This window comes from Ammospiza caudacuta, chromosome 2, assembly GCF_027887145.1.
Source record: "Ammospiza caudacuta isolate bAmmCau1 chromosome 2, bAmmCau1.pri, whole genome shotgun sequence".
Taxonomy (NCBI): domain Eukaryota; kingdom Metazoa; phylum Chordata; class Aves; order Passeriformes; family Passerellidae; genus Ammospiza; species Ammospiza caudacuta.
The window spans coordinates 70,486,180-70,512,051 of NC_080594.1; the positions used below are offsets into that span (position 1 = coordinate 70,486,180).

Sequence of the window (25,872 nt, forward strand, 5' to 3'; positions counted from 1 at the left end):
CTCCTTTCAGATGGTCAAAAACATAGTTTGAAGCCTAACAAGGTTGGCATAAGGGACAAGTCAGGTATTCAAAAAGTGTAGTTTGAAGTTTAACCTTACACTAGGGTTATGTGAAGGGCATTCACAAAAAACAAGACATGATTTTAAAATCCGATGGTTGAAACACTTGTTCCTAGGCTTGAGTGGGGAACGAAATGCCAGCCATGAATCTTCAGTGAAGTTGCATATTGCCTAAACGGGAATACGTGTTGGTGTCGGATGGAAAAGAGCCCGCACGGCTTTAAACGCGGCGCTGACGGGAGTAGCCGGATCTACGTTGGTAATAACAAGCATCAAGAGGCTGCATATTGCTAAACAGACAGTTCGTGAAAAGAAATGTTATGCTGAGCTCTTCCCTGGTTCTGTAATTAGCTTTCTGCATGCAGGCTCTGAGACATCCTACTCGCTGCGGACTGGGCGGCAAAGGGGAGGAGTGCCAGGCTGACCAGGAAAAAAATGCTTTTTTTACGTTTTAAAAAAGAACCTTGTCTGTAAATGATAGGGGATAAAGACGGGGAGGGGGAGGTTGCCAACATTTCTGTGGATTCCCAGACTCTCTCCCTGCAAACCGAAGGCACAGGGCTGGGAGAAAGGTGGAAAGTTTGTGCTTTTTTCCGAAGCTCCACTACATGCTGTAATTTTCCCATACGACGTGAGCCGGTCGGTGTCGCACGAAAGGACAGCGTCCCTCCTTTTTCTGCTTCAGCGAAACATGCGGCAGCTTAGTTCACCGTCCTGTGTCTACGGGGAAATACGCTTTGCGCCGAAACCACACCTCAAAACAAGTAAATAGAAACTTGCCTCATTTCGGTGGGGGGGAGGAGGGGGGGAAAGAGAAGGTTCAATCGTCTCTACCTCTTTTCCTCTACCCGTCTTCCTCGTCCTCTGCGCTATTTCTCTAAAATGCTGGAAAACTTTATTTCCACAGTGTACGGGGTGGGGAGGGGGCGGGTGGATGTGTACTGCCGGGCTGATAATTATTAGCAGCAGGTTTCGAGTACGAGTTGCCTTCAGGACAAAAAATAATAAATCTGAACGACTGCCTTTAAAACCCTTTTGAAGATGAAAGGTAGGACAAGACAGTTGTTTTAAAGTGCCCACATTAGCAGCGCTTCTTTACAAGACTGTAAATAATAGTACAAGCACGAGAGAAGCCCCGGCGGAGCGCCGCACTTGCTGAAAATCCGCTTCCACTGCGGGACGAGCGCCGCGCCGGCCGCTCCTTTCCGGGGACTGCGCCGGGCACCGGGATCGGGATCGGCACCGGCACCGGCACCGGCACCGGGACCGCTCCGCCATCAGCGCCGCAGCGGGGCAGGGCCGAGGCGGGCCGGGCCGGACCGGGCGGCGGGGAGGAGCTGCCCGCGCTCCCCGTAGGCAGGGCGGGCGGCAGGGCCGGCCCCCAATCCGGGCTGGGTGGGGTATAGGGGGGGCCGGGGGTGGAGTAGGGTGAAATAGAGGCGGGCGTGTGTCACCGGGTAGATACCCGCGGCCAGGTACAGGCGGAGGCACTGACGCTAGCGGAGTGGATGCGCTCTGGGCTGGTGCTCCTGGGCAGTGAGCGCAGAGCAGCCGCCGCCCGCCCGCCCGCCCGCCCGGAGCCGCCCGCCCGCCCGCCCGGAGCCGCCCGCCCGCCCGGAGCCGCCCGCTGGTCCCTCGCCCTGCGCCGGGGCGGGCAGCCCGTCCGCGCCGCGCCCGCCGCCAGCCCCATGGCCACCAGGGTGCTGACCATGACCGCCCGCCTGGGGCCCGTGCCGCAGCCCGACGAGCCGGTGTTCGCGCAGCTGAAGCCCGTGCTGGGGGCCCGGGAGGCAGTGATCTTCCCCGGAGAGGACCTGAAGCAGCAGCAGCCGCCGCCGCCGCCTCAGCAGCAGCAGCAGCAGCACCCGGCGGGCGGCGGCGCGAACCTGCCGGCGGAGGAGATGGTGCAGGTAGGCAGGAGCAGCGCTCACGGCCGCCGGTGGGCACTCGGTGCTGCCCGCGCGGCCCCGGAGCCGCGCCCCGGCCGGAGCGGCCGCAGCGGGGCGGGCGGGACTGGGTGGGGCCGGGCTGCGGGGCGAGGGCGGCGGACACCCAACTGCGGGGCTGTGGCGGCAGCGGCAGAGTGAGCGTGTGTGTGTGTGAGTATGCGTTCGTGTGTATGTGTGTGTACGGGGAGCGGCCACGCCGCCCATCCCGCCCGTGCGGAGGGAGAGCGCTCCCGTGTTCCCGCCGGCGGAGCGCGGCCAGGCGGCCGGGGCCGTCCCGGCGAGGCGGGGGGAGCCGGGCTGCCCCCGCCAGTGTGTTGAAAGCTACAGCTGCTGCCTTCGCACTTGCCCGGCGGCAGAATTAGAGCGGCCGCCTGTCCTCCTCGCCCACGCAAGGAGTCATGTTCGGGGGGCGGGGGGGTGAGCACACGACTCGCTGGTAACGGGGACTTCCCAGGACTTGGTGCCTGTCCCAGGAGGCCGTTTGGGAGCGGATCCGCAGGCAAACAGCTGGAGGAGCTAAAAGCGGGAAGGTGCCGACCGCAGCCGGGCTCCAGCCCGCGGACGTGCCCGCTCCAGGGGCGGCGCCCTGCGAGGCACCGGCGTTGCCCCGGTCGGCGGAGAGGGAGCCCCGGTGCCGGGCAGCGCTCTGCCGGGCGCTGCCTTTCGGTGGTGTCTTCCCTAAGGAGTAAATAAGTCTCCGTCTTCAAAGCGAGCTGCCCTCGACTCGTAAACAAGAGATGGAAAAAGTAGCCTGGCATGTCGGGGCAGATCCAGATCAAAGGGACGGGAAGGCGGCTGTGTTTGTTTGTGGTGTTTACCGGGGGTCTTTGAAGAACGGTCCTAAAATCCTCTTTCGGGCTGAACAGAGTTGCTGTTTGTCAGCTGCTTTCGCTTGCGGGGTGCTAAACGGGTCTGGTATGAGCGCTCTCTTGACAGGGCAGGGGGAATGTAGCATTTGCCCACTGAAGACTGCATGGTAAATGTTTTGCCGATGACTGTACACCAGTAATGTATAGGGCTCCAGCCACCCACGGATTCCCTCGCACTACCGTGCTAAGAGGGTGATTTTCCAGTAATTAAAGAGCTCTCCGAGAACCGAGGCATGGATAGGGACATGTTTATCACGCTATTAGACAATTACACACTGCATAGATTATTATTGGTTTAAGTGTAGTCCTGGAGACACTTTACACAAAGAATACTCTTATGTAGTCAACCCGTCTCCCATTTATTCGATATTATTAGTAACTTTACACTTCGGTGTTCTATTTCTAATTAAATCCCGTTCTTCTAGGGATGAAAAATCATGGAAGTGTGTTACATATATAAACATTATTTGAAGTATTAGTATTCAGATAGTCAGCTGAGGATGTGGCTTTTACAGTTAGCATTTCAAAGAGAAGCGGGTGAAACAGATAGGCAGTCACCCTGCTCGGCAGTGAATTCCAGAGCAGGAGATCTGCAGATTAGGCACAGCGCCTGTCACTTCTGCGCCTCACACTGTCTTTTAGGCATAAAAGATGAAAAGTTTGTGTATGCTGAAACATCAGATCTGTCTCAATGTGTGAACGCTTTGTACCGTGACTTTATCTCCTTGTCCTTGATGATGTTGATCAGCATGCTGATTGTAAAATCAAGCAGGTTTTCATTAGTGTGAGCATTCATAACTTCCTCTCTAGGTGTCTTGCGGCTGGATGAACAGTATTGCCTTTTATTTGTAAAGCCTCACATGACTTGGATGCCATCATCTTTCTTAGCTGGTAACAAATCATGTGGATTATGGTCTGTTTTGTCTTTGTAGACGAGATGTGAGATGGAGAAATACCTGGCACCTCAGCTCCCGCCCGTTCCCGTCATCCCTGAACATAAGAAATACAGAAGAGACAGTGCCTCAGTTGTAGACCAGTTTTTCACCGACAGCGAAGGGTTGCCTTACAGCATCAACATGAACGTCTTCCTGCCCGACATCAGCCACCTGAGAACTGGCTTGTACAAATCTCAGCGACCCTGTGTAACCCACATCAAGACAGAGCCGTCTTCAGTCACCATCTTCAGTCACCAGAATGAAACTACTGCCCCTGCCCCTGCTCCCACTCAGGCCCTCCCAGAATTTACCAGCATCTTCAGCTCCCACCAAACCCCCGATGTGAACAACATTTTCATCAAGCAGGAGCTTCCTACTCCCGATGTGCATCTTTCCATCACGCCCCAGCAAGGCCAGCTGTATCAGCTCTTGAGCTCGCCGGATTTAGACATGCCCAGCGCCGCTCCCCAGGCGGCCGTGATGGACTCCCTCAGCAATGTCTCCATGCCCTCAGCCATGGCGGGCCTTAACACGCTCTCCTCGGCTGTTCCACAGACTGCAATGAAACAGTTCCAGGGCATCCCCCCCTGCACCTACACCATGCCAAACCAGTTTCTGCAGCAGCAGCAGGCCACTTACTTCCCTCCTTCACCCCCAAGCTCAGAGCCTGGAAGCCCAGACAGACAAGCAGAGATGCTGCAGAATTTAACCCCTCCTCCGTCGTACGCCGCAACTATAGCTTCCAAGCTGGCGATTCACAACCCGAATCTACCAGCAACTCTGCCCATAACACCCCAGAACATCCAACCTGTCAGATACAACAGGAGAAGTAACCCAGATTTGGAGAAAAGACGTATCCACTACTGTGACTACCCAGGTAAGCAGTCTCTGCCAGAAAACCCCAGCTCTTGCAATAAAATTTTAAAAAAGTGTGAATAATAATGTATGAGGTATAAGTGGTTTTCTTTAGCTGTGGTCTACACCTAGGGAGAACCAAATAGGTCTTTGTCCAAGTAGAATTTGTCTTCATTGTTATTTTTGGTGGAAGATTCTCACATTCATTAAATAAATTGGTATTCTTCATGTCATTTGTCATTCTCTTGAGCTCATTTTACCATGTTAAAAAATAGAGACTCTGTCAAAAATAAAAAAAATAAAAATTTTGGGCTTTGCTAGTCTAGATCAGTGTCACTGTCCAGTATTCATTATGGAGCAGAGGCCCACTTTGTCCAGTGCAGTACAGCTTGCTTTGAATTTTCTGGCACTGCAAGAGTAATTTCAGCTCTCAATAGCCGAGGCCACAGCCATTCTTCCCTGTTATGAACAGGGGATTCAACTGCCCTCATAAATCCATAAAAACCATCTCTGAAAATTGTCTGCAGATTGATTGCCTTCTGCACTGGAGGGGAAGAGGGATCTGACTGGAAGGTGTGCTGCCGTGTACGTGATCCCAGACACAGGGCGTGCACACCCGCTGTGAGCGCAGAGGGAAATTGCTGCTCCCCCTTTGCCAGCTCTGGCTGCCATGTCACCCATTCCGTGTGCCTTACAGTAAATGCCCAGTGAAGGAGTTGTGTTGAGCCCTGGGTGACAATGACATGGACTCTGGCTTGATCAGGTCCTCTTGGAAATTTTAAAAAAATAATAAAATAATCCCCCCCTGCTAAGTTGTTGACTTAAGTAGCAGGTGTTACTGTACATAGATTGTAGCAGCCATTGGCCTATATACTACATTACAAAGCAGTAAGTCGACCAGAAACATACATGTTTTTCTCTTTTCTATGTCAAGCAACATATCTCTAGGAGCATTCTATATAGAATTTTGCTTCTAAATGCCAAAAATTACGCTAAAAAGTAGTAAACTTAAATGTGTCCAGATAGTATCCCAGCACTGAATGAGGAAATTTAAACATAGTGTGGAGTGTTTTCTGTTCTCCCTACTGAAGCCTCTTTGCTTTTTTTGTTTTTTTTTTTTTGTTTTGTTTTGTTTAGGCTGCACAAAAGTTTATACAAAGTCTTCTCACTTAAAAGCGCACCTGAGGACTCACACAGGTATGTATGCACTCGCCCTCTCGCTGTCTCTCGTTCGTCGTGGCTGACGCGGTTTCTGACAAAGCAGGCATGCTGGGTCTGCCAGCTTCTCCCTGCTTTCTCTGGGGTGGTGTGGACAGACTGGCAGCTCAGCTACAAAATACTTGAGGATTGGTCAGTGAGAAGTAAAATTTGTTTTATTAATGCAGTTTTGTTAAACCTCAGTGGAACTCAAAATAGCTGACTGACAACGAGGTAGATGGAAACTTACCTTTTCAGTCTAAAATGCCATTGAAGTGTTAAAAAAAAAGTTGTTTTTCCTCCCTGACTAGTGAATTAAACATAGTAAAGATGTTTTACTTTTGAAGATGTATCTGAGTAGATAGAATTTTCTGGCTTGGGCTTTCTTTCTGAACTTTTGGGATTATTTAATCTTAGAATTATTTACAAATGTCATGAAAACTCTGAAGATATGTCCATTTACTTTGTACTTGGCGTTAAGTGGGCTTTATTATTTTTATGAAAGACAAGTGGTTCTCCATGTTTATTTTTTTAAAAAAAGGACATAACTTCGATTTTTTAAATTTTTCATTTTGTTGGGAAAAGACATCAAAATGAAGAAAATTAAAAGTGTCAGTGTGTCACAGCTGTTTTTTTGTACCCTGATCAAACTCTGCTTGCAGCTACAGAGGCCGCCCCTGTTCCTGGACCCTCAAGGAGCAGAGCTGGGGACGGTGTTGGTTGTGTGGGTGCAGGGGCTGAGAATGCTGAGGACAGTGGCTGGGAGGTGGAGCTGCCCCAGATGCTCTTCCCAAGTGTTCACCTGCTGAGGCAGGGGGGAGAAGGAGAGAGGGAGGGAAGGAAAAACACATAGCTCACCACCAGCACGCCTGAAACTGTTAAGGACGTTTCTTTGCTGGGATCTTGGTACAGAACCACTTATGCTAAATTGGTGAAAAGCACATGACTGATTTTGTAAAGAAATTAAATGAAAGGGACTGTGATTCCTGTTTTTAGAAGTGAGTGTGAACCCTGGTTCTTTTATGCATGGGTTTAGAATCAGAGCAAAACCCGAGTCACAGTCCAAGCAACTTTGTTATTGAAGCAGACTGTGCCATTCAAGGAGTGAGTTTTCACCTAAGCTTAAATCAAAACTTGTCCAGAACTATGATCTAACAAAATGTTTCACTATCTCTATGGAAACAAGGCCTTCTGTTCAGCAGCTATTATAAATGGATTGTTAGATTGTGGTAAATAAGTTTGTCCATGCTAAGTGTTACTAAGGAAATCTTGTTTTCAGAAATGAAAGTTACCTGTGTTGTACAGTGAAAAATTAAAAGCAAGTGTAGAAAATTGTTTTGCATTAGTGATAGGCTAAGCAGCTAAGCACCAACGCTGTTAAAACTATTCTTACTATATAATCACTTGCTAGTAGTAAGTTTAGTAAGAAAGGAATATTTTCATGAGTCTGTAAATCCGAGTGGTATGATAGAATCCCACTCTATGAAGTTTAATAAACAATCTGTAAATTTAAGTGTATGGTTTCCACTTCCGCACTTCAGCCAGGAACTAAATGCCAGTTTTAAATATCTTGATTGCTATTATAAAATAACTAGGAAGAGAGATAAAAGCAAAGCTTTGGTCTAAACATTAACACTACATAGTCAGCATTTGAAATGAATGCTTTTCCTTTTTTAAATCCATTTCTATCTTTTTCTGTGCCTTGAGTGGTAATGACTTCAGGGTTTACAAAGTTAGTCCTTGTATGCATAGAAATACATACCTCATGGCTAGCATATATTGCTTAGGGTCACTAATGTTTATTGTTGCCTTCAGTTTTTTACCTAGAAATGTGGATAAAACGTGCAAAGGTCAGAGGAGCTGATGTATTCATGGAAACAAGAATGTTGTTTTAGATAAAAATCTAGTGAACTTAAGCAGGTCTGTAATACAAAGGGTCTTCTGGGGAGGTGAATGAAGGGATAAACTGTCTAAAGCGTGCATTACATGCAAGAATGCGAGTCAGTATCCTGTTACCTGCAGTATTTCAGAGTTTGGATTAGTTTAACTCTCCTGAATATTCACTTCATACTTGAAGATTTCCAGCAGCGATTCTGATCTCTGTGTTAACATACGATTGAAGTGTGTTTCAAGAGCCAGATCTCTGACTTAATGTTTGATCGATTAAGGAATGCTAAAGTAAAGGGGTGCAAACTCAGGGAAATCTGTGGAGTTGCTCAGCCTTCCCCAGGACTGCAGGGGAATCTTGCTATTGATCTCTGCAGGGATCAATGCCGAGGGCTAAATTAGGGGATGTGTATCCCATCCCCCCAGAACTGTGAATTCATACAGCACTAATAAGTTTTGATTTTTCAGTTTTAAAACATTTTTAAAGGACTTTGTATGAAGCTTTTACCTTCAAAGTCTAAAGCAAATGTCACGTAAACCGTTTTAATAAAGTTGTCTGTGATATTCTTTCAAATCCCTTCAGGGATAGCAGACCTGTTTATCTGGCTAAACCCGTTCTTTAGTAATCATGGACCACTGAAGTTGTTCTCTCCTTATTCTTAGTTTCTTAACAATACCTTTTAAAATTGGCTGCAGTCTCTCTCTCATCCCAACCAGTCCCCGCCCTTCTCAGCAATCTGTCATCTTAAAATAAAAGAGCCTGAAGCAAAGTTTGTCTGCCATTAAAAGTCAAGACAGACCTCATGGTTTTCCTTTTGTATTGGAAAATCTCAACCTTTTCACAGTACTTATTTAGCAGCCTTTCTCTTCTGAAAGGCTTTCCCTGGGTTTAGTAGATGATCTTTGAGAACGAACCTAAAGGAAATGTTACTTTTGATGGATGGAATGTAGGCTGTAGTATATTTTTTCTTAGTTCAGATGTGAACATACTGGCAGACTTTATAAATTACATCTAAAAAAAACTATAGGGAATGGGCAAGAGAAAAATCCTGTATCTTCTTAGGTGTTCCCAAGCTGTTTACCTTACACCAGGTCAGGTGGTATAAAGTGATATAGTTATGCTGATCTAGTGTAGTTACATTGGACTCTTGCTGTTGATCAGGAATCCAGTATTCCTGCTAAGAGCCGAGATAGGGTTATGTATTTGTACTGGTTGCTGAAGCAGACACAAATTTTTCTTTCCCAATATAATGCTTTACCATTTGTTCACGATGAAATAAATTTTAGTTGGTAAACTGGCAACCCCAAAACAGAATATGAACAAAAGTTTGAGTGTTGAAAAGATACAGAACATTGTTCGTCCATTTCCATGCAGTTCTGGAGCAGGTGTGTGGTACATTTTGATACCTTAAAAAACTTCAATATGATACCTGAATTTGATGTTTGTTACTTCTGAAACAGGTTAAATGGTACTCAGTATTTTAAAGTACTTATTAGAACATCTTTCAAAACAGGTGGAATTTTTGACCTTTTGAAGCAGATGGTTTCTTTTAAAATAATGTTACCTGTTCGTCATGCAACAAGTTTTGTTTCGTACCCGGCGTTGTGCAGCTGCAGTATCTAACGTGTGAGAGGGTTGTGCATTTATCACAGGCTGTTCAGCAGCAAAGCCACCTGAAAGCTCGGGCATAACAGCTCTATGTCCAAACTGAAACGTGTGCCAAATCTCTGGGAAAAGCAGTTATTTGCGTATTGCAGATAAACTTCATTCAGTTCTTCTGCCATGCGAGTATATGCACATGTCCATATCACATAATCATTTGGAAACAGTGGTCCTATAACGTATCCTTTTAGGTTTCTTTATGTGCCAAACGTTTGGATTGTGGATGTTGACTGTTGGCTGTACAGGCACCTGGAGTCCCATGCCTGTACACTACCTATAGTGCTGCAGAACAGCTGGCCATGGAGTCAGTGGGGAGGTTAATTATTTCTGTGAGCAACCGCACACTTCAGAATTGTGTATGTTTTTGAGAGGAAAATCTGTGATTGTTTTGAACACATCAAGGCACGCGCATTGAGGACATTTTCCAGCTGTGTACTGGTTTTCCGTATACAGAGTCTTTGTACAGGCATGTTCTCTGGTCACATGGTGGGCTTGCCATTAATAGTTTCTAGCATTAACTGCAGAACTATTTCATCTCTATCTATAGATCTAGCTTGTATTTGGTGATGGGAAGTGGAAGCCGAGATAACTCAAGAGAAATGGCATTTCCCTAATGAGATGCACTCAAAATACTTCCACTGTCCCTGGTTATTTCAAATGTTTATATAGGAGCGGAACAGCTGCTGACTTGTGCGGTTTGTCAAGGTGTTAAACGTTTTATTTTATTTTAGATCTCTGCCTCAATAGATCCAGAATTAGACCGATGGTGCATCAGGATTAGAGCCAGTTGTAAGCAGTAGACTTCAGCAGTCCCTGGGACTTGGCGCGCTCAGTTCACCATACCTGTATAGGGACACTTGTTCAGGGTGCTGTCATTTGCCCGGGAATTCAGGAAGGGAAGCCTGGTTTGGAAGGGAAGACAAGTAGTAGTTGGGCTCGTGCTGGAAGAAAAGCACAAATGAATTCAAATCATACCGAGACTTGGGTGCGGGATTCTCTTCATGGTGTGCAGATGAGGAATGGAGCCCCAAAAGACTCTGCCTTGCACATGGTTGCAGCCATAGCAATTCTTACCCTGAAATCTTGAAAACAGCAATTAAGTAATGCTTCTGTGCAGATCCAGCTTCTTTGACCTGTTAAATGGATGAGTTGCATAGATTACATTTTAAGGAGCTGTCAGTAAATGCCATCATTGATAGAGACCATAAGGAAAAGTGGAAGAGAGTTAAAGAAAACTGTTGACAAAGTGCATTAAAGTGCAGTGTTGCTAGACACTGCTGAAGGGTATGTTAGTATCTTTTATTTATGAATTCTGCTAAATCCATTAGTTGCCTGTGTGAGAAATGGAAGTACATTATTTTCCTGTGCAAACCACAGTTTAAGGGAAAATAATGCCTTTTTTTCAAACACTTCATGAATGATCGCAGGCCTTGGGAATAATTGATCTGGTTCTTTATCTGCAGTTATAATCAGAATGGGAAGTGTTCAAATGTGTTGCTCAAAAGAGGTTGAAATGTTAGCAGCATAAAACTAAATTTTATGTAAACATTACTGATCATTCTCACTGGTATCCACCATTAAACTTCTATGAAGCAGGAATTAAATTCCTAGGTGTCAGGTGAGGGTATTCCAGTTAGATTTTAGATATTGGAAAGAAAAGCCTAATATGTTCTTTTTGATTAAAAGCCTAGAAAGTCCCTCTAAGCATGACAGCTTAAAAAAACTGTTGTTTCTGTCAATTGCTCCCTGAGAGGATTAAACTTCAGTTCCAGGATATTTGATTCTTGATAAGGAAACTGTTGACCTAAGAGACCAGCTTTAAATATAGTTCAGTTTGAGACCGCCCTACATAGGCTAATAGTCCCAAGATTCACAGCAATTGCCAGTGATTAAAACTTTCCATTATTTGATCAGACATTCCTTATTGTAATTAATTTCTGAGGCTTGACTGGGACGACTGACTCCCAGTTCCAGGCAGGGTAGCGTGTTGCTTGTTGTTTGTTAGATGACCTGCACCTCCCATTGGTGAAAGATTAGAAACATTTAAGTAATGTCCTAGTTTAGTCTGAGTATCTTGGTAGCAGCATTCCTGTCCTGTCAGGGTGCATTATTTATATTCAGAGATCTCTTAACAACTCTGATTAAGGACATATTAAAACCTTTGATTTTGGCGAGTGCACAGTGCTTTGCTTTGAGTTAAAATGCCTCTAATGTATTGCTTTTTTTTCTTTTGCTGTATGTGTGCATACAGTAGATGGAGATCTGGAAGTTTAGAGTATGCGTTTAATAAATTCCATTTTAAGAGCGCCTCTTATCTGACTGTACAAAAGCCAGTGTTATTGGTGAAAGAGCTAAAGAGCAGTTCTTGTACCACAGGCATAGGTGTGGAAATGTGTTCTTCAGCACAGGATGTGTAGACACAGCCGTGCACCCTAAATGGCATGGATTTCTTATAAACCTACTTAAAAAAATTCCTTTTCTCTGTGTTTGCATATCTCCTTGAAGAGAGACCACCTCTGTTAAGACAGAATGTTATACCAGAAAGAAAATAAACCATTGCACAGGGCAGTCAAGATTCCCCACTAATCCTTGAACAGCATAAGACAACACTTAGCAAAATAAGTGTGCTTCTAGCACTGGTGGGAGTGCTGAGAAGGTAATGCCTTCTGCACCTCTGCAGTCAGACAGTGAATTCCTTTGGCTGTCCTCTTTGATCACCAGTGAGTTGTCTTTTATTCCTGTTCGTGCTTCATTTATCAGTGACCGGACTTTGTGCTGAGCTCAAAGCTCTCTGTTACAAAATTCCTTAAAATGCTGTTTCATTGTGAAGGAGTATTTAATAGTACCCCTTTAGCCACTGCTATAGCAGGCAGGGACCTTATTGCATTTAGAAGTGTGCTGCATATGCTGCTCATTCATACCATTTGTGGATGGTTGTTTCAAGGGCTGCGTTTGTTTTGCACACACAATTAGCTGGATGTAACCGGCTTGCTATCAGTCCTCTCATCCATCTCCATCTTGGACAACTGAGAATTTTAGTACACTAAAGATATTTTAAACAAGTGAGGGATTACTTATTTTGAAAATCCAGCTTTTTGTTCTTTCTCAAAAAAACCCCCAAAACCAAACCTAGAAACTGCTTTTAATGATGACTACAGCACTTAGCACTTAGTCAATAAGAGAAAGAAGATCTGATTTTAGGTAAATGTTGAGAGCAAAAAACTTCTGAATGCTTGCAGACACACACCCCAGTAACCCAGTCAGAGTATAAAACTATGGTGCTGTTAGCTAGGGAAACACTATTTCAAAACAGAAAAAACATTTCATTTGTTCTTATTATTTCTAAAATTTGAGGCTATAGCATATCAGGAAATTACAAGAACTGATGTTAATATGAAAAATTTGAAAACAAATGTGCCAGAAATCTTTGAGACAACATAAATCTTTCTAATAATCTGTTTTAAAGCTGAACATGATAAAGGTTATGCACATAACTGGTGCAGTTTTGATACAGAAACTTCTGCTTTGCCACAATTTTATCACACCTGCCCAAATATTTTTAAGGCCAGCCACTTGCTGCTAGAAATAGTTCCATAATAAGCACAAGTAATATTAAAATGATTGCAAGACTGGAGGCCGTGGGGAAGGGGGTGCGGGGGGGGCCTGTCTTTATACTTTTATACCCTTATGAGCTGTAATCAGGAGTTGTGATTTTGGAGTCTCTGAAAAGTGTACTATTTGTTATTCCTTAAGGGAGCTCCAGACTCACTGCTCTGACAGAAATCTCTGATAGGAAACAAGTGAAGTTGCAGGCATTGGCTGGTGTAATATCTGTATTTGGATTTCTGCATACCAATAGAGTTACCTAACTTTAGGTTTGAAAATCCAGCCCTTGCTGTTTACAGCTTTTTTTTTAAAGAAAGCTGTCCTGGCAGCGAATTGCAGAAATAAAAGAAGTAAAGTCATACGACTCTTTGATGAAATAAGGAAGCTTATTTTCTTATTAATGGGGAGATTCATCAATAATGGAGTCTGTCAGTGACTTGTTTTTTCCAAGCAATTTTAAACAGAAACATGTTCTTGAGCAGAGGCTGTGTGTTGAAGATAGAGGGTGTCTTCAAAATGACCGTGTCTCCCCCCAACGCGGGTGGCACTGTGCCTCACCCAAATGAGCGTGGCCACGAGGGTCACTGCCAGCGACTAGAATTGAACGTTAGGAAAGCCAGTGGTGCGTTTTGACACAACTGAATCAGAAGATAAATTAAAGGGAGAAGAGGCAACACAGTGTGTGTACTTTACTGGTCCAGACCACTCTCCTGTGGTATTGATAAGAAACCCGAGATCTGTTGGGGGAGATTTTATCTGTTGAAGCGGCTGGCTCGTGTAGCACGTTATATGTAGACATCTAAATGTCTTTTGGATGTCCTGGTAATCTCACAGCATTATGAATAATTTTTTTTATAACAAATAGACACTTTGGAAGCAAAATAGTCTCCTTTCAGGTTAAACTCCCTTATCTCTTGCTGCATGCTTTCTTTAAAGACCTTCCAATCTAAACATTAGGGCTTAAAATTTCTGTGCTCAAATACAAGTCTCATTCTCATGCCCCACAAATGTATGTTTTTTAAACTGGAGAATGGATGCATATTAAGAGCTCAAGAACTTCAAAATATATTTTGTGATGTATAAGCCTAGCAAAATATTTTAAACCATTGATACTGGAAGGAGGTTGTGCAGAAATCCAATTAAACTTATGAAATCCCTATCCTGTTGAAGTATAATTTAAAGGAAAGCAGTTCTGTTTCCCAGAAGTGCTGTGTATAATATTTCTGGCTTGGGAAGAAAGGATTGGAGTGTGCTATTTGGCTGGAAATCGGTACCAGCTTCCTCCATGGTGTTTTAGTTGAACAGTGTTGACATTCTAACAAATCCTGTGGAAGCTCCCCTGAAGTGGAGGAGTTAGCTGTTTTCTTGCCTTTACAGTGAAATATCTGTTTGATACCATGGTCGTGTTCCAGTAACTGAGCTGTACTGCTCTCATGTTTGATGACCAGTGGCATTCTTGGTTTAACACCCTATGGAAGCCCTAAATTGCTGGAGGAAAACCAAATACTTCTGAAACTTTACAGCTACTGTATTTCACACAATCATTAAAGTAAACAAATCTTACATTACTATGTAGCCAATGAAAACAGTGGATAAAGAGTTCAGTGTCCCTTGTTGTGTATACCTGTGTTTTTTTAAAAATAAGTCTTCAACCCAGATTTCTCTGACCTTCAAAGTCAGCACAGCAAAGAAGTAGGATCACTTCAGAAAAATATGTGAGACTCTTTTCCCCTTGTTTGCAGGAACTTAAGACCAAATTCTTATTTCTGCTAAATGACAAAAAGCATGTGTATAGGTTGAGAGAGAGAAAACACTACCAGCTAGTTGTTCTGCTTGCTCTAAAGGAGTGAAAATTAATCTCCACCTACTTTTTTTTACCCCCCCCCCTTCCTCCTTGCCCAAAAGGAAAACATTTGAAATTGATTCAGTTCTTAAATAAAACTTTCCAACGGAAACTAGCATTACAAACATAGATATTCAGTATTTTACCCCTAGGATTTATTCAAAATAATCCAGGCCTCTACACTGGCACTAAAAATATATTTTCCAGTTCTCACTGTTGGCCAAAGCAGGGGTTAAAAGCAGCGTTCTGGCTTTAATTTCCAGTACATAAAAGTAACACTATTAAAACAATCTGAGTAAGGCACCAGCTTGTTCCTGTGCTCATCCCCTGAGCAGTGCTTGGTTTAGCTCAGGTCTGCAGCAGTCTGCCAGCAAGGAGGAGTGGTGCTGTTCTGCATGGCACTGCCTGAGCTTTTCCCGGAGCAACACTGGTGTCCAGGATGATTTGTGGCTGTGGCAGGCAGTGATGTGCCCATGGCAGTGTGGTGAGCTGCTGAGCAGTGCCCTGGGATTTGATGGGGGTCCTGGCATGGGACTCAGCATTGGGAGGCTGTGTCACCCAGCAGGGCACAGGGATTGCCTGGGAGGTTGTGTCACCCAGCGGGGCACAGGGATTGCCTGGGAGGTTGTGTCACCCAGCGGGGCACAGGGATTGCCTGGGAGGTTGTGTCACCCAGCAGGGCACAGGGATTGACTGGGGGGCTGTGGCACCCAGCGGGGCACAGGGATTGCCTGGGGGGCTGTGGCACCCAGCGGGGCACAGGGATTGCCTGGGGGGCTGTGGCACCCAGTGGGGCACAGGGATTGCCTGGGGGGCTGTGGCACCCAGCGGGGCACATGGCTCGCTGCTCTTGGCACGCCGGCACTTCCTCTGCCAGGAGCCCTCACAACACCTGCTGACACTGCTCGCATGTTAGGAAAGGTTTTAACAGGGGACAGCTTTTTTTGTTGCTGTTTGGACTCTGACAGGGTCAGGTGTCACCTACACAGGACAGCTTTGAGGCTGCTTTTACAGTGCAGCATAGCCTAACACTCAGTAAAAGCTGTATTTCGTACCTCCTCAGCACCAGACTTGGAAACAGATCTTAATCTCCGGGTCCCCATTCCAGTCTGGTCTGGATATTCCTGGGCATTTGTTCACTAGTGCTGTTTTCCTGCCCTCTTTACCTTCCCTGTCATTCCTTGTATAATCCTGCAAAACACAAGAAGAAGCATTTGGAGTAGATGGAGGCCTGACTGTATATGCTCTCCCTGGCCAGTGAGGGTGTCAGGCTCACAGCACTGTGAGTTCAGCATCAAGTATAATGTGGCAGCTTTGAGTGAAAACTTTTAAAGAAGAATTTAAAGGAAACGGGGAGAAAAGAAGAAAGAATGGAGGAAAATAAATAAATACACTGTCTCTAAATTAAGAAATTTCAAATACAGGAGTAATACTTCTGTGTAACCTCTGTGTGTGCACATGTGCCTTAACACAAAATGTTCAAAGATCATCTCCCTGGTGCTGTGCCTTTGGATCAGCAACACAGGCTTTTACAGCCTCCACTGTTAAACCAATTAAAATACATTGAGGATCATCTATATAGTGCAAAAGATCCCTCACTGAATAGGGACATTTTCTGTTATTCTACTCTGAAGATCAGATTTGTTCTCAGCTGGATTCATTGGTGTTAGAAAAGCTTACACACCATGTTTGAATGAAATTTGTATTTTAGCCTACAGTATGTGTTTCATGGAGCAAAAAAGAACCCTATATGATAGATCATTCCCATCTTCAATCAGCATCAGAGTTTACTCTGAGTAAATTCAGCTGTGACACAAATCTGTGATGATTTCTGATCTGATTTGTGATCCACCAAATAATTACAAATTCTGTGAGAGGTGATGCCAGGCTCTTGTCTTTCCTAAGAAATGTTATGTTTCTACCATGACTTCAATAAATCCCAGTTGCTGTTGATGCAAAGAGATTGTTGGTTAGGTGAGTAGTTAGTTTTTTCTTGAAAAGTTCTAGTTCTGGTTGTGACAACACCTGCCAGTACAAAGTCACATCCCCATTATGGGCAGAGGGTTCATTCTGCATTCAGTAGTAGATGAAATCTTTCTAGCTGATCAGATGAAGCAGTAGAAACTCCCAGACAAAAGAAGTTTCGTAATTTCATCTGCATGATAAATACGTGCCTTTGAAGTAATGGTTTGGAGCTTCTCAGGTGGTGTTACCTGCATAACTGATGCAGAATAAGCACTCTGATTGCAGGATACCGGTCCCTCTCTTTCTTCCGTGTGCGGGTGTGGTAGTGAAACAGGGAAAAGTAGGAGGCACTTCAGTCTGCAGTAGGATTGAGCTGTCAGTGCAAAGGTTTGGGACCAGTGGGGATGTAGAAGATCTGTAAGATGGATTAGAAAGAAATGTTTGAAAAGCTCAGCTTTGGTTGGTTTCTGTTCCAAATGAAGCTACTGTCAAGTGCTTTGATATGCTCGGTTTTCTTTATCTTCTTGACAAACAAGTCAAATTAATACAAAATAATATAGATAGCAATTCACTCTCCCAACTCCAAGGTGTTTTTGTCAAACAACATCAAACATTAACCTCTTTATTTATATGAAGAACATTAACCTCTTTATTTATATGAAGCTTGCTTGTGTGGTGACATCATGCCCATACAAGCTCCTAGGCAGGTGTACATACACGTGTAAAATTCTGATTTCACACAGAAGTCATCATGGCTTTGTGAATCCATATTTCCCCCATTTCAACAAACACCTGTAAATTGTAGGCATGCTTAAAATACTGTGTTTCTAGTTCTAAAATGGATGAACATGAACATTTCAGGTGCCTGGGCCGGTTGCTGCTGTAACACAGCAAGTTTTGAGATGCCATGTTCCTCCTGTGTCAGTATAGACTGCTGAAGACAGCAAGAACTTGCCATCTTAAAATATGGCTATTTAAGCACCTGATTAAAGACATTTTATTCTGAAAATGGGTGCCTTGAACTTGGAGGTGCTTTCTCCTATTTATAGCTAGCCCCAGGCAGGATACCACAAGTTTTTATTGCTTGTGACATTTTAGGAAATACTATCCCCGTTGTGTTTGTAGCACACTGTGCCCCTTTCTTCACACATCAGAAGCTCTTGAACAGATCTGCACACTGCGAAGAATCCTTATAGAAATCTTCTTTGCCATTTCAGACCTCTTAAAAAGGCACTGTATAACTTGCCCATTTTTGAAAGGTGCAAGTTAAGTTACAAACCAGTCTTGATTGTCGCACAAGACTGCTTTTTTTTCCCCATACTCCCTCCCATACTGTGGTGAGTGTAAAGGAGCAGGTTTTGGTCTCATGCAGGCTTTTTAACTCTGCATTACTGTACTGTAGCTCTCTCCAATTTGCATGTTTGAAAGTTTTGTACATTTTAGTGAGTTATTAAATCCCATTTTCAAGAGCTGAAAAAACAAAGGGGCTGTTAGTTTGGGGCCTGATGCACAGAGCTGTGGATAATGAGGATATGTAATGGGAGAGCAGTGCCGTTCAGTGCGGACTCAGGTCAGTTTTGTGCTGAGGGGTGGCAGCTGATGTTCCATTTCTGCCTGCTCTGTTCCAGGTGAGAAGCCCTACAAGTGCACGTGGGAGGGCTGCGACTGGCGGTTCGCGCGCTCCGACGAGCTGACGCGCCACTACAGGAAGCACACGGGGGCAAAGCCCTTCCAGTGCGCCGTCTGCAACCGCAGCTTCTCCCGCTCCGACCACCTGGCGCTCCACATGAAGCGGCATCAGAACTAGGAGCTGGACTGCTCACGGAGGCTCTCCTGTATCTATGCAATTCCCTATTGACTCTCGACACACAGCTGAAATTAGCTGAATTTTTGAGTGTATCCACTTAAAAAGAGATCTCAAAAAAGAACTGGAAATGTATATTTTGTATATTTATGCTGAAAAAGGGAAGACACTGTATCACAATTGCCAGAGTGTTCAGTTGTTTGTTTGCTTTCATGATGTATATGGCTTTATTCAGCAGGTTTCATCTCTTTACAAGTATTATATCTCAACACATTGCAGCTTATATACTTTTTTTTTCCTCTTGCAGTGTTTTGACCAAAGCACTGTCATTATTGTGACAATGTTTAGTAAACAAATTAAGGAGAGGATGCAGATGAATGCACACAGTGGAAAAGCCATGAACTGTAATCTGTCAGGTTTTTACTGGACATACTTAAGTACATGTGGGTTTTTTTTTTTAATGTTAAGCCGTTCTGTGGATATAAAATACATAGGAAAATTCATAAACAGCCATAGAACAAAGCATTTTGTTCTGTGTGTTGCATGTTTGCTATGACAAAGATTTTGTAAATATGCAAATCAGCTTTTTAGGTTTAATACAAAAGTTTTCTAAGAAACATCTGAAAAAAGCAGTTGTTTTACATTTGATAACTTGGCACATTTATAAAAAAAAGTTACTTAAATACCTCTCAAAATAGTACCAATTTAGTCAGATGTTTTGTACCTGTTAACTCAATGGTGTGCACTGAATATTCAAAGCAGGAGTTTGTTTTCAAATTGCGTAAAAGGGCAAAACACAGAGAATGAACTGTAAAGTAAATGTTGGAAGCTGAAATAGCGGGGATAGTTAAAATGAACACAGAATGTTAAACCTCTTACCATAAGCTAAACTTAGTATCACTTTAAAAAGAAGGATTTAGGATGCAGTTTTCATACATAGACACATTAAGCTGGTTCAGCACCAGTATGATCTAGTTTCATGTGGATATTGGATGTAATTTACTAGAAGGTAAAGGATACAGTAATTTTTTTTTTCTAATTACAGTGCAGTTTAGTTAATCCACTATTCACATTTACACACGCAGGGACAAATTTACTGCTTACAGAAGTAGCTAAAACTCCACGGAAGTCAATTTAATGGTGCCCTTTTATGCTAACAATGACTTTGATCCACCGTGCTCAGCCTTGAAATCATAGATGGAGGGCCAAAGATGAGGTTAGACCAGGTAGGATTTGGCCAGACAACAGGAGAAAACCAAACAAACCTAAGAAGTGTCGGAACTTCACAAGCCGTAATATTAAGCTGTCAACCAAAGGCTAAAATAGACAATCAAAATACCAAAAAAAAAAAAGGGTCTTGCAGGAAAACCTAGCTTTGTTAAAACTGTTGTTTGTCTTTATTTATTTGTGGTATATGATAGACTCTTCTTTTTTTAAGACAATTTTACGTATACTTGATAAATTATAGTTTTGTTTGTTATAGTTAGAAATGTTGCTCTCAATGTAAATAGTTGACAAACGATGTAAATAATTTTGTAAGGCTTCAAATGTTTATACATGGAAACACATGCAGAAATTGGTTGCTGTTTTGCTTCTTTTGCCTCCCCCCTACCTTATTTTTGTATTGTGGTATTTCCTATGCAAATGATGGAGCAAACAGCTGTATAGTTGTAGAATGTTTTGAGAGAGAATGAAATTGTTTATATATAAAGACTTTTTTTTTTTTTTTGCAAAATAAAACAAAGTGCCTAATGTATGTTTGCGTGCATGTGCTTTCTCTAGCTCCTGACAACGAAAGTTCTGTGTTTTGCAGTAGAAGCTGGAAATCATGACAGTATTAAGTGAAGAATGTCTATTCTAGATAGGGACTGCCTCTTTGGAAAGTACCTGGCACTTCTGCAGCCTGCCCTGATGGAAATTATACATGGGAAGGGATAAGGGTCGGTGCTTTTCTGCTATCTGAGCTTAAAAGGAAGTGACTGGTTGCCTGGAAAGGGTTGTAGTTGAGCATCCACAGTAGCATGATTGGAAATGAAAGGCACCTGTTGGGTGTATAGAAGTATACACATTCCTTCATGTTTTCAAAATGGTTAAAATCTATTCACACTCATTGACAGTGTTGCCCAAAAGTAATTTCTCTCCAAAAGGTCCTTTCATGCCCTAGAAAGGGCAGGAAGGTCCCACAGCACTATGCAGTATCAGCACTACGCCTGCCATATCAGTGTCTTGTTTTCAGTGTTTCTCCCTTGGAAGTGGAAGTACAGTTCACATGAAAAATTCAAGTGATTGTGTTTGTTCATCTCTGGGGGTACATCTCTCTTGTTTCCTCCAGGCTTCAAGGGAAAAGGCATGCTGGGCTTTTAAAAATCAATTTATCTTAAAACCAATGAAAGAGTAAGTTTAAATATAGGTTTCTAGCAAATGTTAATATTCAAACCAATCCTTTATTCAAAATACCATTATTATCTCATAAGCTCTGATTCCTAAATCCTTTCTTGAAATTCTATGCTCTTTCCTTACAATCAAACTTTGATTTTTCTTCAATTGATTTTTCTCTCTTAATTACTGTCTTCCACATGTCATCTAATCTCTCCTTTTACAAAATAGTTAGGATGGCATTAACCAACTTAGTGAAGACCCAGTTAACTGCTAAGAAATTCTCCCTGCATCTCACCTAACTGCACAACTACAAAAGTCAGCAGAACAATGTTTTGGAGCATAGGGAGAGAGAGCTCCCAGAAGCGTTGCTGTGCCATTACCCTTTCCTGGTCCAGCCATTTGAAAAACACCCAAGTTTCTTTCAGGCATTTCTGCTTGGAGAAGAAGCTGGAAATGAATTGGGCAGCTGTCCATGTCACTGGGAAAGAGCTTCTAGAGCTTATTTTGCTGAGTACCAGCGGCGATGGGGGCATTGGGATTGGCAAGCTCCTCTGTTTAGCTCAGCCCCTGGTCTGAGCTGGACTGCTGGTGGGTTTGGTGGCCCCTGTCTCCTCTTTGCTGAGTTTTGTCTCAAGTCAGTGGATGATGGCAGCACTCACTCCTCTGTTTTCCAAGCCTTTTCACAATGAAAGCCCACTGATTGCATGGTTTCAGCCTCCAACATTGCCTCATACTTCTTTTAGATGTTTCTATTGCTCAGCTACCTGGTTGCATAAACCAGCCTAATGGCTTCATATTAATCTTGAATGAAAGGCCATAATTAGGCTTGTCTACTTCAGCAGCATTTAACCTGATGCAAACAGAGAGAGAGAGAACAGACCCATGAACAAGAATGTTACAAAACCTAAAGCAGAGGGGCTTTCTTTTCTGGCAAGTACTACAGCTGCCAAGCACAGTATTAATAAAGGAGTTCAACAGCTGCCTGGTCTGAAAACCTGCAAGGAAAGAAAAGCACTGTTACCATAGCCCCTGCTCAGTTCCTTTGCAGCAGTTGGCACAGAGTCCCCCAAGGTACCAAGGCTACCCTTGAGTTCAACTCTCCAATTACCCTTCAGAACCCAAATTATCATTCCATGCGAAGAGAGAAAATCCAGTGGGCCTACTGGTTTTTCTGGCGGCCACATGAACAACTCGTCCTCCACCTCACTGGGTGCTGAGTCTCTTCCCATGGTTTTCAATGTGACCTGACAGCCTGATCAGAAGGTCCTCTGCCCACTTAGGAACCTCGTTACCTTCATCACCCAGGATCCTTGCACGGATCCTTGTTTTAATCCGGTGGGTAATGAGGCTCTGTCACGCTCTGCAGCTGCCATAGTGGTGTTGCTATTGACCTTCATGAAGAGTCCAGCTCAACAACTTGCTATTAGCCAAAAGAATGTGGTTGATTACTCATGTACTGAATAATGTATCCTGGCACTTTGAGTGTGTTAGGACAGAGGGAATTTATTGGCCACTGTAAGTAGCAGAAGCAGCCCAATGGATATGCTTTTAATAAAACGACTGGCGTACTTTGCTTGTGTTTACTTACTCCTCTTCTCCTGCACTGCTACCCATAAGGTTGTTGTTGCCATCTACAATGTATCCAGCCCCCTCACCAATGCTGCTTGTTTGGGATTTGGAATTTGAGCACACTCAGGCCACTGGAGAACCCATGGAGACCAGGCAGAGCCCAGTCTGTCTACAACAAAGGCCAGTCCGTGGCAAATGGAGAGCACCTTTGTTCACCAGATTCCTTTGATGTTGTTATTGTCCTTGCTAAAAGTAGTTGCTGTTTATATATAAATATGAATATAAATATATATTGGGGTTTGTGTGGGCATGCTCATTTGCACATTCATTTAAGTTCTGAATCCTGGAAAGTACTTGCTCCTGGTGACCCGTCACAGCAGCAAGCTCCACAGGTTAGCTGAGGAGAAAATGAGTGCTCCATGTCCTCTCCAAATATCCAAGCAGCTGGGGAAATTTAAAACTCTGTGTTCCCTGTTATGTGTACTGCAATGAGAAAGAAATGAAATTATGAATTTCTGTTTCCAAGGAGTATATAATTTCTTTATTTTGGAGTCTCCTAAATGAGGGGTGGAGGGGGGGAAGGGAGGGAGATATGGGGAGAGGGGAGGGTGGTTATATTATGAGACAAAGTGAATTCACACTGAAAAAGAAAGTAACTTCAGCTAGGCAGGTTAGAAATGTGAGTTATTTCTGCAGGAGGACCTGTTCAGGTGGCAGTAGACAGCATTCTGAAGTGAGGTCTCCAGGATATCTTGTTAAAGTAGGCTTCCTTTCTCCACTTTTCCTTCTCAGTCTCCACCTTATTCTGTTTCTGCTGCCCATCAGTCTCAGGCTTAATTCCTATTTCCAATTGCTCCTATAGCTCCAGCTCCTGCTGTTGTTCCTTCCCACCCAGCTGGGCAGCTGTGGTGATGGGCTTGGGCCAGGGCTGCCCCAGCCCTGCTCTGCCTGCCTGTGGCCCAGTGCTGCACTGGTGCTGGCTAGAGCACCCTTCTCACCTGCCTCAGGTTTGAGTTCATGGCATAAACAATAACAATGTGCCTTGTTTGTGTTCTGCCAGCCTCCCAGTGCTGTGTAACAGGGGAAGCTTTCTCCTGTATGTGCGGTGCTTGTGCCAATACACAGGACTTTTACACTTAGTGTGATCTTTATCCCACACAGGGCTCAGGAACCTGATTAGAGCCTTCTCCTTCCCATGGGATCAAGCAAAGATATGTGGTGCCAAAGGAGATTCTCTACTTTTGAGGCAGCACCTTAGAAAGGCTTCAGAGTGGAGTCATGGGATATCCAACCTTTGTTTCTGTACTGACCTCCCCATTTTCCCATTTCACTCTTTTTTACTGTAGCAGAGTCAGTTCAACAGCTTTGGCTACAGGAAGATTTTGAAAAATGTGGTTTGTCTCTTTCTCAAGAAACAAGGAGTCACACTGGCTGATTTGCCATCTCCTCTGCCTGGGAAATCAAAGTCTCAAGTCTCTTCAAAATAATATCCCCAAAGGCCATTTCTCTTCCCAGCTTCTCTCCCCATTTGTTGTTTCTGTTTTTACTTGTTTTGTTTAGCTGGCTATTGTTATTGTGGTTTGTCATTATTTCCAACCCATTGGGGTGGATCACTAGACCGAAAAAAGGACATAGACCCCTCAGAGGGACCAGAGTCCCAGTCTCCCAGGTCAGTACCCACGCTGAGAGGATGCAGACTCATAATTCTCTTTTTCCTGTCCCATGAATTCTCCTGGCTGCTTGAGCAGGATGAATGCAAATGCAGTGAGCTCTCACTGTGCCCCTGAATAGTCCATGGCCTGCTGGATATCCTGGGAAGTTGTGGACATGTGCTTTTGGCTTTCTCAGGGCCAGTAGGAGCCAGTACTGCATCTCCAGCCACTGGAGCACTATTCTGCTACACAGCTTACTCCATCAGAGAAGGGAACCATCACCAAATTGCTTCAAGCTAGTGACTTAGCAAAGAAAAACAGCAGCAGCTTGTAAGAAACTTCATGCTGTGGACTCATAGAAAGCGAGCCAGAAGTGTGCCTTTGACATTAAGATCCCAAGAGGATTTTGGAAGGGCAACACCTTGCTGAAAGGTGTTCTGGATCCTGAATGGGGATGAACATTGAGTCCTTAACAGCATGAAGCCTGAGGCTCTGCTACAAATCTACAAAAGCACAGCTCTAGGACCCCATTAGGAATTCTAAACACATACATTTATCAGTATTTAAGCTGTAGGGTCAAACATTAGCAGTATGAACATTTTCTGGATTGTGTGCTTACATTACACCCCACCATAGGTGCTAAACTAAATCCCTTTTAGGTGGATCAGATGTTTTGCTTCTGTGAGGAGAAATGTGCAGCTTCAGTTACTCACATGACTGGAGCAGGCTTGAGAAATCTGTTTCTGCAGGCTGCGTTGGCACCAGCGACGGCTCTGAGGTCTGGGTCTGTGGGAGCAGCCTTCTTCCTTGGTGGTGTTGGTGCAGAGCTGGCACCACTGACACCACCTTGTAGGTGACTCTGGGCACCTTGCACACTTTGTGCTCTACTGGGCAACCACCATCACTGATTGAAATAATATGCTGAAATAGGTTCCATTTGAAAAATCGGCTGTATTTAAGTATGACAGAAAAAGAAGATCTAAAGTCTTAGTGTATTGCTCTTGGGGAGTTTTCACAACAAATTTCTGGATGCCAGTCTTTTAATCTGCTGTGTCTCCTGAGGCCGGATACAGATGTGATCCTTTAAAAGATATTTATCTTCCAATTTCATTTGAATACAGTGAGATTTCTGCTGTGGAAGATGGCAAGAATTCTTGCCTGATCAACAACATTTCCTCTGCTGCCTATTATCAGTCAGTAAGAGCCTTACATGGTCCAAACCTTTCCCCTTAGCCCATTGTGATGAATCCCTTGAATGAACATTCAAATTCATAAAGTGTGGGTAAGAAAAAGCAATAGAAACATGTTCAGATACACTTGAAGTTGAAATTGGTTTGGCTTGTTTTTTCTGTTCTCTGTGTTCTCACGTAAGTAATGAAATAACAGTAGTTTTCTTATACAAATATTTATACGCTATTACTAAATTTACCTGTGGTTTCCTTCCCCTCCACCCCAAAAAATTAATAAATCGCTGTTTTCCTAATACTGTGTTTGGTTTTTCTCCTGTGCTGTTATCAGGCCAGAACTAAGAGTCATTCCTCCTTTGAAGAAGCTCAGACAAGTGGGTAAGCCAGGCTCAATGTCCCCGGGGGAAAACTTACTTCATTTCTGAAACATTAACAACAGCAATCACATGAAA

General features: G+C 43.9%; 1 protein-coding gene across 1 annotated transcript; it reads left to right on the forward strand.

The window, feature by feature from the left end:
* The first annotated feature begins 1,740 nt into the window (after positions 1-1,740).
* On the forward strand, positions 1,741-20,381 carry KLF5 (KLF transcription factor 5). The gene is made up of 4 exons (XM_058825352.1): positions 1,741-1,970; positions 3,811-4,690; positions 5,806-5,865; positions 18,458-20,381. Exons 1-4 carry the CDS (start codon positions 1,749-1,751, stop codon positions 18,634-18,636), a joined length of 1,341 nt encoding a protein of 446 aa, XP_058681335.1. The 5' UTR covers positions 1,741-1,748; the 3' UTR covers positions 18,637-20,381.
* Positions 20,382-25,872: the final 5,491 nt, after the last annotated feature.

Coding starts and splice junctions, on each gene's coding strand:
- KLF5 (XM_058825352.1), top strand. CDS start 1,749: ATGGCCACCAGGGTGCTGACCATGACCGCCCGCCTGGGGCCCGTGCCG. Junction 1,971..3,810: donor CGGCGGAGGAGATGGTGCAG/GTAGGCAGGAGC, acceptor TTGTCTTTGTAG/ACGAGATGTGAGATGGAGAA. Junction 5,866..18,457: donor GCACCTGAGGACTCACACAG/GTATGTATGCAC, acceptor GCTCTGTTCCAG/GTGAGAAGCCCTACAAGTGC.